The 13,298-nt window shown below is 40.8% G+C and overlaps 2 protein-coding genes across 3 annotated transcripts in view; both read left to right on the top strand.

The window, feature by feature from the left end:
- SACM1L (SAC1 like phosphatidylinositide phosphatase) overlaps nt 1–3,580 on the top strand; it is a gene marked incomplete at both ends in the record, with an annotated part of 29,445 nt that extends 25,865 nt beyond the window's left edge. Inside the window, 7 exons of the mRNA XM_082015135.1 lie at nt 696–834; nt 1,056–1,125; nt 1,215–1,287; nt 1,741–1,834; nt 1,917–2,009; nt 2,688–2,745; nt 3,444–3,580. Of these exons, the coding sequence (XP_081871261.1) occupies nt 696–834; nt 1,056–1,125; nt 1,215–1,287; nt 1,741–1,834; nt 1,917–2,009; nt 2,688–2,745; nt 3,444–3,580 (664 nt within the window). The remainder of the gene's footprint in view (nt 1–695; nt 835–1,055; nt 1,126–1,214; nt 1,288–1,740; nt 1,835–1,916; nt 2,010–2,687; nt 2,746–3,443) is intronic.
- Nucleotides 3,581–7,110: 3,530 nt separating this feature from the next.
- SNRPD1 (small nuclear ribonucleoprotein D1 polypeptide) lies at nt 7,111–12,995 on the top strand. Of its 2 annotated transcripts, none has more exons than XM_081996904.1 (3): nt 7,111–7,183; nt 10,001–10,192; nt 12,672–12,995. In XM_081996904.1, the coding sequence occupies exons 1-3, from the start codon at nt 7,114–7,116 to the stop codon at nt 12,746–12,748; spliced, it is 339 nt and encodes a 112-aa protein (XP_081853030.1). In that variant the 5' UTR covers nt 7,111–7,113; the 3' UTR covers nt 12,749–12,995. The 2 variants fall into 2 exon arrangements, with proteins under 2 accessions (XP_081853030.1, XP_081853031.1); XM_081996905.1 differs by having other exon boundaries at nt 7,111–7,211; nt 10,128–10,192.
- The last annotated feature ends 303 nt before the right edge of the window (nt 12,996–13,298 follow it).

Raw genomic sequence — 13,298 nt, 5'->3', positions numbered from 1 at the left:
TCACACATCCAGCTGATAAATTGATTGGCATATGTCTTACCAACTCAGTTATCAGTTTACTTGCATGCAATTCAGTATTTAAAATTAGCTGTTATCAATTAGAAACATCTGGTTTAGTTGGTTAAGAAGATTGAGGTAGCAGTTAGCATATGCAGTTGCAAAAGAGAATATCTGATTTCCCCCAGATGCTCACATAATGGGGAGAAGAGTGACAGTAGCAGATTTTCAGTAGTGGCCTTAAAGATTAGAATACCTTCTGAGACGTATGCCTGACAGCTTATATGACTTTTTATGTAGTGATGACTGGATTGAACCACGTGACCTGGTATACACAAATCTGGTTACTTCTGCTAATGATCCTGATACCTGTGGAGTTAGGACCCTATAATAACTGAAAAAAATACAATATAAGTCACTGGTTTTGTACCAGAACCTATTCTTCCCAGTGGCATATAACTCAATATTGCTGGTTGGTTTTCTAAAATAAGAGTGAATACTGCCCTCAGATTACTAAATATTAATGCCATTTTTCAGTGTGGAAGAACTCAGGGAGGCATCAATGTTCAAAGACATGGCTAAAAACTCTTCATATGTTCAAGACAGCTGTGTTCCAGTTGGTAGAGTATTTGCTTCTGAAAATGTGTGGTTTGTATGGCCTGTTATCTATAATTACTTAAGTGGATTGTATGTGTTAGTTATTTTCTAGTTGATTCCGATGGTAAAATTGTGACTCAGCAGGAAGGAATATTCCGCAGTAACTGCATGGACTGCCTTGATCGGACTAATGTGATTCAGAGCTTGTTAGCACGTCGATCCCTTCAAGCCCAGCTTCAGGTAAATATTTTATTCTTGTTTAACAAGCTGGAAGAGGAAAGGCTTTCTGTTTGAAGCAGAAATGTCATTTTTAACACTACAGTAAGAGCTTGCATACTTGTTACTATACTACTTGAAATGCATTGGCCAGACTCTAGTTTAGTAAATACAGGTTTTTCTGAAAGCAAATCCTAATCTTTCTAGCAAACTACTAGTGAGCCTCAGTATGCTTTTTCTTTCAGAGGCTAGGTGTTCTGCATGTTGGACAAAGAATTGAAGAGCAAGCAGACTTTGAGAAAATCTACAAAAATGGTAGGCTGTTTATAGAGTTCAAACAATCACTTTTTTCCAAACCATGTACATAACTTCCTTAATCTTTCTTAATGTTTTCCTATTCACAGCATGGGCTGATAATGCTAATGCTTGTGCCAAACAATATGCTGGAACTGGTGCCTTAAAGACAGATTACACAAGGCAAGTCAGCCTTTCTTGTAAAGGCCTTCTGGGTTTTTGGGCATGTTTGGGATTTTCTTTAAGTCTTCATATCTGAGAAGATATTATTAACTTGGGGCTTAGGCCGTGAATGAGTTTTGCAGTGGTTCAACTAGTAAAATGTCAGACTAAAATCTACAGAACACCATTTTTCACTGTATATGAAAGGAGAAAAGGCTATCTGGAAATAAAATCAAGAAAATGTGCCTCTTAAAGGCACACATATTGTGGGATGGAGAGAAGTGTAATTTTACTTTTGAACTTTGTTACAAGTATATGTGGTAATAATGCAGAGGCAGCAGTAGAGAAATGTATTTACATGCAAGTATTCATTAAACATAGTACACATTTGAACAATGAAAGGACTGTAAATCTGAAATTATCTCCTGAATTTATAAATCTATTTAAAATATTTTCTAAAACTTCTTTTTGCAGAACTGGGAAGAGAACTCAGTGGGGCTTAATAATGGATGGATGGAACTCATTAATACGTTACTACAAAAATAACTTTTCTGATGGATTTAGACAAGTAAGTTAGGCTTTTAATTGTGGGAAACTGTTTGATAAACATTGCTGTGCATTTTAACTCTTACTCTCCCTTTCTCTTCCAGGATGCAATTGATCTTTTTCTTGGAAATTATTCAGTGGATGAAGTAGAACCTGCTAGTCCTCTACATGTCAAGAAAGACTGGAAGTTCTTAGCTGTGAGTATGGAGACTATTTGTGATTGGAGAAACGCATACAACCTTTTAGTCACTTGCTTCACATGACTAAGTAGAACATGTCTATTTAGTCATGAAGTGTCCCTGTAATCTGGTTATGTTTCTGATGCCTGCTTATAGGACTAAACTCAGACTGTTCCCTTGACAGAAAATGGAGTGTCCTTGAGGTATTGAAAAAACTGCTGCTTGCTTTTTTAAAATCTGCTCCAGGAAGTGGAAAGGGAGAAATTCTACTAGTCACCAGCAATGACTGTTGCCTTCTGCAAAAGAAGCTTGTGAAGATCTCTTATACTTCATGCAGAAGCATAGACTGTAACACAGAAAAACTTTTTTCATCCCCCTTCTAGTTTGTGAAATGGGATTTGGGAACATTACGGGTTTAACTAGTGGCTGGTGTATCTTTTTAAAACACAAATCTCAACCGTAATCTTTTAAGAATTAAAATATACCTTCTATCTATTAACTTAGTTATTGAACACACTCTTCCAAATTTTGGAGCTATCCAAAATTTTATTTGTACCTGAGAGCAGGTGAACTGGGAATTAAAGCAACTTCATTGCAAAGCAAATAAATAGCTTTGCAATACAGCCCATCTTAAAAGAAATTAAGGAATATATGTGCTACTATATCAAGTGATCAATTCTTTTTCTCTTTCCCCAGTTGCCTATTATTATGGTGGTTGCTTTCTCAATGTGCATTATTTGTTTGCTAATGGCTGGTAAGTCACTATTGAGTTTAATTTCACAAAATTAGCTTCCTTGTGTGTGAGCTCTCTCTAAAAGGTTACCAGAAACTATTCAGTGTAAAATTCCTTCTTAGTCATACTAAAAGGTGTTTGAGCATGGCTCTGGCGTTTAAGGGTTAGCACTATATCACTAATATGGAAAAAACTGAGGTATTATAGAAAAAATGTTAAAACTTTTTTATAGAAGTCACCTAAGGGGCAGTTAATTGCCCCTAGATTTAATTGCACCTAAGTAGACATCTAGCTTTATTATAGGCTGGATGAATCCCCGGAAGAATACCTACCTAATTTTGGGCAGAAAGACAGTTCAGGAAAGTCAGAGATAAGCATAAGTCTCTTCTGATGGATGTCTCCCTAATCTGAATCTGTTGGGAGTTGTGAAGGTTTTTGCCTTCTGCTTCTGCCTTGAGTTTTCTAACACTAGTACCAACAGAGTGCTTGACTCAGAACAGTTTGAACAGACAGATAACAGAAGTCAAAGAACTGTGTGGCAAATACAGCTTTCCTAGGTAAGGAAATAGAAGTCTTCCATGGGTACTGGGGTCTTTTCTTTTTCTAGCTTAATTTGACAACGTATCTCTGAGTGTGGGCTTGAAATACTTTGCTTTTGTACTAAAAAAACCTCTCTAATTGGAGATGATGAACTAAAATGGTCATCTGACTCTTGACAGGTGATACATGGACTGAGACACTGGCCTATGTGCTTTTCTGGGGAAGTGCAAGCTTTGGAACTTTCGCTATCATCCTTTACAACGGCAAGGATTTTGTAGATGCACCCAAGCTGGTCCAGAAAGAGAAGATGGACTGAATTTGTGTGTGTGGAAAGCGGCTTGGTATGGAGGATTCCTCAAGCCACACTTGGAGTCTCTACTGACCTGCTTTCCACACTGAACAGTGGTCTTTTTAATATCCTTCCCTGGTGACGGGGGGGGGGGGGGGGGTGCAGAGAAAATAATGTCCTTTGGTGGTAGCTTTCAGCTGAGACTTGACTCGACAGTCTTAGTTGCAATGGTCTTTGGAATATTGCATTAGTGGAGGGAGCTCCACTCTTTGTGAGGAAATACAAAGATGAAAGCAAACTTTTTGGTGTCTGGAATGTTCTACGGCACAAGTGGACTGCTTAAAGCTCATAGTCCACCTGAGCTCTTCCAGCTGAATTTTTGGTCTCTGGCTTGACAGGAGAGTGTTCTGATGCTGTTCATGCATCAAAATACCCAGATGTTGAAGCATTAATAATGGAGCATCTAACTGTGGTCTCAAATATGGCTTCATGCCAATAAAGTCTAGTTCCAAGACTTACAGCTGGATTACATTTGTTGTCATAAAGTCCATGTTAAGGAGTCTTATGTGCATATTTGTGTGTGGATTCTTTTCACTAAATATAAAAGATTTTTTGAATCCCAATGCTCTTCTAAAATGAGCTTTTTGTCCTGTCTTGTTTATCTAGGACTGATGCAATATTCTACTAATCATTGTTTGGGTGAAAAGGCAGTGTAACTGGATGTTCCTGAAGTTGTACATGTCTTGCACTGTTTCAATACTACAGTCTCCAGATGATGATTCATTAGTTAGCAACTTAAAATATAGAATTTTCTTTCTAAATATGTAAATGAAATCAAAGAATGTAAAAATCCTTTGCAGTGTTTATTGAACCTTCCTTATGCTAATGGTCCAAAGTACTCCATTACTTTAAGAATGGGTCACAATGTAAAAGGTGAACTTCATATTGGTTTGCTAGTCAGCTGCTTCTATTCTTGGTTATGTTGAAGTAATTTATGAAAGAAGGAATAACAACCTGAGGAGAAAGCGTTTAGTCTAAACTCCATCTTTGCACTTGGGAGCAGCAGCTTGCTTTTCATGCATGATACTGTAACACTCTTTAAAGGAAAAAAGCTACAGAATAATTTGTGCTGGTTAATAATAAATGTGTGTCTTTAAATTTAGTGCTTCCAAGCTGTATAAAAATAAGTAATCCTAATCAAGGACCAATTTTAAACTATTTCATCACTTATTTTATATGGTTTGTTCAAAACCAGACATGGAACTTGCTTGAGGCGCTGTGCATTGTTTAATATTTCCTGTAAGTACAGCTGTATATTCAGATTGCGAGTATAAAATTTAAATGGGGGGGAAGGGAGAAATGTGTAGAATACTAGCACAGTTGTCACTGAAGCTAGAACATGAAACACTGATACTACAGTGTTTCCTTGTGTTATGACTGAAAATATGTACAGATTTTTGCAATTGTTAAGTGTTCATTTTAACCTTGAATGTTTCTGGAGGCCTCTCTGGGTTTTGTGTAAACGTAACCTGTTCATAAGCACTAGTACTTGCAAAGTATCTGTTTGCTTCCAGATGCTGCAATGGAAATGCCAGTTGATGGTTAAATGGAAAATCCTCTAACTTTTTCAAAGGTGAATTCCATTGTGGGCACAACATATGAGAAGATCATAGCCTCAATATTTGAAAGTAATGGTTTTGATGGCTTGCTGGCAGGTGGTGTTTGAAACTCAGTTCGTTTGTCTTGCAGTCTAGAACTAAATCTTTGCATCTTTCAAGAACTTCTTTCAGCAAAGACCAAACTTAAACTGCTTATATGAAAAGATTGTAAGGCATAGAATAACTTGGGTTTTAGGACTCAGAAGGCGTCTGTATTTCAGTGCTTTGCAAAGAGTCTGTATTTCTAAAATCACAAATGGTGTACTCATAAATGATAATAAAATGTTCAACTTTTCTAGATACACTGTCTGTGGTGCATTTTGCCTGTGGGAGCAGACTTCTCCCAAATTGTTCCTTAGGAACTGTTTCTCACCAGAAGGATGCTTCAGGTTTGTCTTTGCTCTTTGCATCAGTTGCCATTCTGTGCTTAATACCGATGATCTTGCACTGTACCCATTGTTAGAGCTTGCACTAGTGTCATGTTCCAGTCTTCACTACCATGGCTGGATCTCGGGCTGAGATCTACTGTCACTGGATGCCTCTGATGCTTAATCCTAAGTGTCATCTCTGCTCAGTACTGATGGCTCATTGCTTCTTCCCTCACATGACTGCTTCTGGGGTTTTTATTGACTGCAGCAATAGGTGCTTGGGGTGAAAATTCAAGTTGTCTTCTCCCTTTCCCTCCCTCCCTGCAGGCATGCATCAGCTTTCTTCTGGGTTTGTTTTTTTTGTTGTAGTTGTCCTGCAGTATGTTAGGCAGTCGCATTGGCCTATTGTGAACTCGGGCGTGAAATGCGCTTACCCAACTGTGCAGGTCCTGGGCTGGGTGTTTGAGTCACTGATGCAGTCACAGCTGGAAGAGCCTAGTTGTACACTTTAAATTGGTAGGGCTTCACTATGACTATGTTCCCATACTCAGACAAAATTATTGCTATTAAAATTTTTGATCCTGAAGCTGTAATTTCTTTGTTTAAATAGTTCTTAAAAGGTTTTACTCCTGTGGTGTTTTTTTTGGGGGGTGGGGGTGTTTGGTTTTCTTTGTTTTTGAAGCTTAGACCCAGCTTAAATGCCTTAATGAAGTATTTCTTTATTTTTCTCTAAAATCTAAGGCCAGGGTAGCTAGGGAAATCCTAGGGAAAGCTTGGCTCAGCCACCTCCTTCCACCTCCCCCCCATCTCCTTCGTTAAGCGCGGCCTTTTCCTCTTTAAGCCGAGGTTCCCCCAGTGCGGGGGCCAAGTGCTGCCCCGCGCATGCGCTCTCCCCCGGGGTGCTGGTACCGCCCCTTCCGCCCCGCGCGCGGCGGCGCTTCCGCCCATTCATCGTCGCCGACGGTGGCCGCTTGCTGGCGCCAGAGGCGGCGCGGCCTGCTCGGAAGAGGCCTCGGGGCCTTCGCGCCCAAGGGTTTTCCTTTTCCCGCGGCGCGGCCGCCGCTCCCTGCCGAAGGCTGCCCGGCCGTAGCGCCGGCCTCCCATCGCTATGAAGCTCGTCAGGTGAGGGGATGGAGCCGGATTGCCGGCAGCGGCGGCGGCGACGAGGAAGCCGGCGCGTTCAGCGGCCGCCCCCGCGATAACGGCCACCTCACGGGTCCCACTTCCGGCTGTTGCGGCGGGCGGCAGCGGCTGCCCGCGGACCCCTGGGCTGCACGGATAGAGGTGGTGGCCCATCTTCTCGACCGGACCGCGGTGTCTGGCGGCGGGAGGCCTGCTCTCCCGTGCCGCTACCTCAGCCCTGGCCTGGCCTGGCACAGCTGCGCGGCAAGGGGCTGGGGCCTCAGTAGACCGCCCTTTTGGGGGGGAAACGCCCCAGATTTGGTTACCTGTTACATTCCTGAGATAGTAACGAGTTTTAAAACGCTGCCGCGTTTGTAGAATAACGACTGTTTTCTTAACTCTTAGGTTTCTAATGAAGTTGAGCCATGAGACTGTGACCATTGAACTGAAGAACGGGACACAGGTGCATGGAACTATCACAGGTATGGTGGAATGGGAGGCTACAGCAAAGTATCCTTCATTCCCTTTCTGCTAACAACAACTGGAAGCCATGGCTTGGGCTGAAGTTGTTTTGTACTCCCTCTTGTGGGGACCCTCTCTGGTAAGGCGCAGGAGGTGTTCTTTGTAATTCACATATTTATGCGTAAGCATAAGACGTGTTTGTTACAGAAGAGCCTGGACATTGGCAGAAGTTGCTGGGAGCAGAGTGCGGAGCTGTGAGCTGTCAGCTTTCCTTGGGCAACCACAAAAATACTTGGAAATTTCAATCGGTCACAGATCGCCTTTGACATAACTAGTGGGCGAGTTCACCCATGGTCAGGCTGTTGATATATTTTATAATAAGCTTTCTGTTCATAAGGTGCTGCTGGGAGGCAGTAGGTTCCCTGTAGTCCTGGGAGCCTCTGAGCCTGACTGCAGGCTTGGGCGTGAAGGAAGTAGTACACCTTTCCGAACCGCTGGCAAAGCTGGTGTAAGCATGGTATTCTCTTAGAATTCTAGCAGCTTGATAATGTTGGTGAGGTAGTTATACTACCGTATCAAACTGTTAGCGGATATACAGCCAAATTTTTATATGATGTTTCAGGACATCTGACTTTTCATTTGTGGAATTGGAATAAATAGTAAAAAAGTTACAGCTGAATAGCTAGAAGAGTGACTTATTTTTTTAATGGTAATACAGATAAATGGCAAATGTTAGTGCCGATATGGTCTTATATTCGTTAAATTCTGTGCGTAGGCAATTTTAATCTAAAAACCGAATTATTTCTGTTGAGCGTGTTTTTGCTCTGGTTAAGGTGAACTGATATGGAAATGCATCTTTGCATATATTTGCATTGAATTAATGAAACAGCTTTGAAAACGCAGAGCTTGATGGGGGATAGAGGGCAAAAAGGAATCTTGGTGCTGAGAATCTGCTCCCCTGCTGTTGCCAAAGGTCTATCCTGTAAGTTTGTGGGTGTTATTGTTTAGCAGGTGCTTCTTTGTATCACTGAACTGAAAGTTGTAGGAAAAGCCTTTATGGTTCATTGTATGGTTCTCATGTGTATTGGAAAATGTGTGGACTATTTTGTTTGCTTTAATAATAGCAATGTGAATTACTGTTCTGAGAATATTCACGTTAGCATTACTTTAGAGATGATCAGGTATGTAGGTGGGGCACATTGTATTTGATGAAGCAAACCCTTACAGTTAAGCTGATGGACGTGCTTGATCTCCTTTCCTTCATTCACCTCAGGCTGCTTCTAGAAGCTCTTAGACCCAGACACTATTAAAAAAATAGAATTCAAACTTGGCAGAGTTGTATTCCAGGGGACTGTTTAGGTGCTTTTTTGGCCAGTAGTAATCTGCCGAGAATTGGCAAAATGCAAAACCGGCATTGTTTTGCAGCCAGATCCATCAGCTTTGATTAGACCTGAATGCACCACCCTGGTATTTGATTGCAGCATGCTCTGTTGAACCCATCTAGGTAGGAAGCAAACTAGCTGCTCGGCTCCTGACCTCTATGCTCTAGCAGGCTCAGTTGTTGAGCAAAGTCTCCCTCATTTTCCACTAAGAATCTGTAAAAACTTCAAAAGCAATCCGTATTTCTAAAATCACAATCTTCCCTTTACACCAGTGCGTGAACAATGTTCATAATTGCTGTGCTGTCCTGCCAGTTGTACAGTCTCCTCTTCCTCTTGGTGTGTCTGCTGGCCAGAGCAGACGTGCTGAAGGGGCAGGCTTCATGTCCTGCATACCTTGTACGAACCAAGGCAGGGGTCAGGTGGAGTGCAAGTGCCAGAGGGCTGCATAAAATCTAGAAGTAAGGGGAGAGGACAGAAAAATACATGGAATAAGCACAGCACAATGTTTTTTCTGGTTCTGGCCTGGTACTCACTTATGTTATTTACCTTAGTATGAGGTCTTACAGTTTGTCTTTCCATGTTTATGGAATGAAACAATAATTATTTTTACCACAAAGTGTTGTTTGTACAGAAATTTGAACACACTTAAAATTTTGTTCCTGTGAGTACCCTGTCACTGAATTAGCAAATATTTGTAAACTACAATTTCCACCTTTTGCCTAAATTTTTGATCTGAAAAAGGTACTCTTACTTTGATCTTCACAGTTTGAGACCAAATCCCACACAAGGCTTGTGATGTGCAAAATAAAAACTTAATAGAGGACTTTTTTTTTTTTTTAAATGCTTTTCAGGGCTGTTATTGAATACATGCATCCAACTGAAACTGTTTCCCAGCTTTGAATTATGCATAGCTCAGCGTAGTGAGCACAGTACTGATTCCATACAATTCTTACATATTGGCTGTTCACAGAATTTGTAACTGTAATGATTTTTCCTTACAAGTGTATTTTACATAGTTTCACAGAAGATATCACACTAGTATTAGGTGTATTTTATTAGCAAATAAATGCTGCTTTGGCAGTTGGATTTTTCTAAGGCTTACACAAAGAGGAAATTATCAGGTCATTTTTCTTCCTCAAAGATTTGTTTGCTTCCTTTTAAAGGAGTAAAAAGAGTAGTATTAGACTTCTGTAATAAGTGGCAGTTTATTTGTTGTTCAAAGGAATCGTTCTAACTGTTCACAAAATAGCTATTGCCAGGACCTAGGTAAAGATCTCTAGCAATGAGGTGTTAAAGGCAGCAGTTGATAAATCAGTGGGAATAATTTGAGAGGAAAAGATAGTCCTTTCCCTCATGAACAGGGTAAGTCTTGAAGCATGTGCATACTTAAAAATAGCCAACAAGGGACCATCTTATAAGGCGTTCATCCCTGAAATTAGATTTGTGCTGTTTCAGGAGTGGATGTCAGTATGAATACGCATCTCAAAGCTGTGAAAATGACACTGAAGAACAGAGAACCTGTCCAGCTGGAGACGCTGAGTATTCGAGGGAATAACATCCGATACTTCATTCTGCCGGACAGTTTGCCTCTGGATACTTTGCTAGTGGATGTGGAACCAAAAGTCAAGTCCAAGAAAAGAGAAGCAGGTTAGTTTGTGCTTTCCCAGTCTGTGTTTGTTCTGCCTTTGTATGCATTTTAGTACTCTGAATCTGAAGACATCTGATTTGAGTGTCTTAATACCTGTATTTGGCAGCTAGTTCTTTCATCTCTGAGGGTTTGATACTGAACTGGCTAAGTCTGCCTTGCCCACCTTCTTGGCATCTGTAGAGCTTTCTTTCATGTGAAATTATGTGTGTAGCTTTTCATACATCTGTTTTTAAAAATGTAAATGCTTTTAAGCTTGAGTGAATCTTAACCTATCACAGTCTCAGAGTTGACAACAAAGACTTACATTTTCTCTTCTCTGAATATCTACTGTGTTTCCCCAGTTTGTATGGGGAACTTCACATAGCCTAATAAGAAAGTACAGACCAGCCTCTTGAACAGTGTTGAATGCTCCACTGAAGTCTCACTTGGAAGTGTATAAAAATAATCTGTCAGAGAACTGAATTTGAGAGACTTGAGAATCTGAGGGAGTCTAGGCTGTAGTCTGATGATCAGCTTTCTGGCTTTGGCTCCCAGTAGAGTTCTGCTCTGTGCTCTTCCTGGAACTGTTTTTTTCAAAAAGCTGTAGAACAAAAACCTTTTCCCTAGAAGCCTAACAGTATAGACAATAATTTAGTTTTAATCCACACTGTTAAAGGTTAATATCCAGTAAACCCCAGAAAATCTGTAGGTCGTCTTCAGGCAGTATATATTTTGCCCAGTGGTTAATCTATGTGTTTTTAAAATAATAAGTTGTAAGTGAAAGCTAATTATGCTCTAAAATAATGTCATACCATTTCCTCTGTAATTACTGCTTAAGTGTTTGGATCTGCTGTCTTTGATCCATGCATATGCTATGAATTGTTTTGCTTACCTTACTGAAATGATATAAAGAACCCTCAGCTGTGCGCATCATGCAGTGCAAGCGATATGGCTGTCTTTATAGATAATAAGGATAAAGCTCCTGAAAGTGTTCTGCTCTTCTCATGTCCGTTAAAAATAATCTGACCACATGGAGAAATTAGTGTGGTTGGGTTGGTTTTTTCCTCAACCTTACGATGTGATGTGAACAAGAGCATCACGATTTCTGTTTAACTTTGAAGAAAAAAAAGGAGCTGTGATAGCGCTATTTGCCTCGGTTTAATACTCCTTGCATCTTCAGTGTACTTGAAGCACTCTCAGACCGCAGCTGCATTGTGCTGTGCTTTCCCTTATTCTATGAACACCCTTGGGCGTCGAAAGCTTATAACATGTGGTCTGTCCTGGGCAAATGAAATTGTCAGTGGGCGGCGGGGTGCTGGCTAAGAAACATACCTTGGGCCTGAGTGAACATGACTATCTACTGATACATGTAGATGCTGCAGTCATTTAGTCAGGTGTTGATGCTCTGTGTTTTACAGAGTCAGTAAAAAACTAATTAACAGCATTACTAACTATTACCAGCAAAACAAATGATGCCTTGCTTCTCACAAGTTTGTCCTGTGCCTCTGCTCTTCCTGTCTTTACTGCATTTCTGACCTGCATACTGGCAGGTGGAACAGAGTAATTGTTACAAGCCTGTTTCTTGAATGTGGATGCTAGTGTGTGTCTCTTACCCAGCCACCCACTTCCACAGAATTTTAAGTATCTTTTTGAGCCCTACACTAACAAAATTGTTTGAAATTAACCAGTAATTTCAAAAGTTTGTAGGGTGGCCTTGCAACCTGATGGGGGACAGGTTATGTTTCTTTAGGGAAAAGGGGGGAGATGACATGTTATCCCCATATGGATCGTACGACCTCCAGCAGTTGCCTGCAGCCTGAATTACTCTGTGATTCTGTCTTCCCTTTGCCATTAGATAGCAGTATGTAAAAGTAGGAGCGCACAGCTAAGACCTTGGCCTGAGAATCATGTCTGAAATTGGCAGAGGTGTCATTGAAAACAGGTTTGGTGGTGGGATCCTTTCAAAGTGCTGCCCTTTCACATGGTGCCTGAGAAATGCTGTGAGATTCCCAAGCTCAGCCTGTTAAAACTTGCATTTCACTTTAACAGAGTCCTTTACAAATGAGAATGCGGGTTGTGATTAAAAGAAAAATCTTTTCCACTGTAAGGAATAGTAACAAAATACTCTTGTCTTGCATATGCTTTTTCTGATGTCTGAAAAACTAGATTTTACTAAAAAAAAAAGGGGGGGGGGGAGGAATCACAGTTCTCTGTCAGCCTTACCCTAGCATTTGGGAGCAGCCAACTGTTAGATTCCCATGTTTTCTGCAGTGGGGACAAAGACAGACAGTAGTCTGTGGAAGTTGTATATTGAAAAACCTAACACAAAAGATGAAAATATTGTCTGAAACTTACTGAGCATTGACAGGCATAATATCTGACTTAATGTCTCATCACAGGTGAGCAGTATGTTGTATATGCTTGATACAGAATGTTTTAATCAAAATGAAAGTATTCTTGGGTCTTACTTGGTTTATCCGTTTTGTTTCCTCTCCTAAGTTGCTGGAAGAGGCCGTGGCAGAGGCCGTGGGAGAGGCCGAGGTCGTGGAAGAGGAAGAGGGGGCCCGAGGCGATAATTTCTCACTGTGCAACTGTTACCAAGTTCTGGGCAATTTCGGATATTTTTTTGTACAGGTCTTGTTTATGGTATCCATTTTTAATAAACGGAAATGTGAAAAAGTTGTCTTTCCTTTGTTAGTGCAGTCTGGGGAGGGAGGCATGTCCTGTTCCTAGAGGCTGTTGCAGGCTAAGCATGTCTTGTTGCCACTACTTGTCATTGTCAGGATTTCACCCACCCCTGAAGGCTGTGCAAATGCCTTTCTTTTTGCCCCAGAGCGAGAGACTTGTGTCGGTGTGCTTTAACAATGTTTGTTTGAAATTAATCCCTCTTTTATAAGGCACTTGCCATCTTCTAATGGTTACATAGTTAAGACACTATATGAAGAACCCACATCTCATGAGCGTGTCTCTAATGTTGTTCTGCAGAGTGATCTCTTTAAAGTTCGTAGATAAAATTTTACTATTACGTGTCGCTTACAATTTAAATATGTTGTTTGCTTTATACAACGTTCCCATAGGGAAATTACCCAGGTCTGTGAAACTGCCGGATTGTTACGTCTCATGATT

Source organism: Phaethon aethereus, assembly GCF_964289735.1.
Source record: "Phaethon aethereus genome assembly, chromosome: 2".
Taxonomy (NCBI): Eukaryota; Metazoa; Chordata; class Aves; order Phaethontiformes; family Phaethontidae; genus Phaethon; species Phaethon aethereus.
Note: the sequence above shows the minus strand (reverse complement) of the source record. Positions and strands in the feature narration are given on the sequence as shown.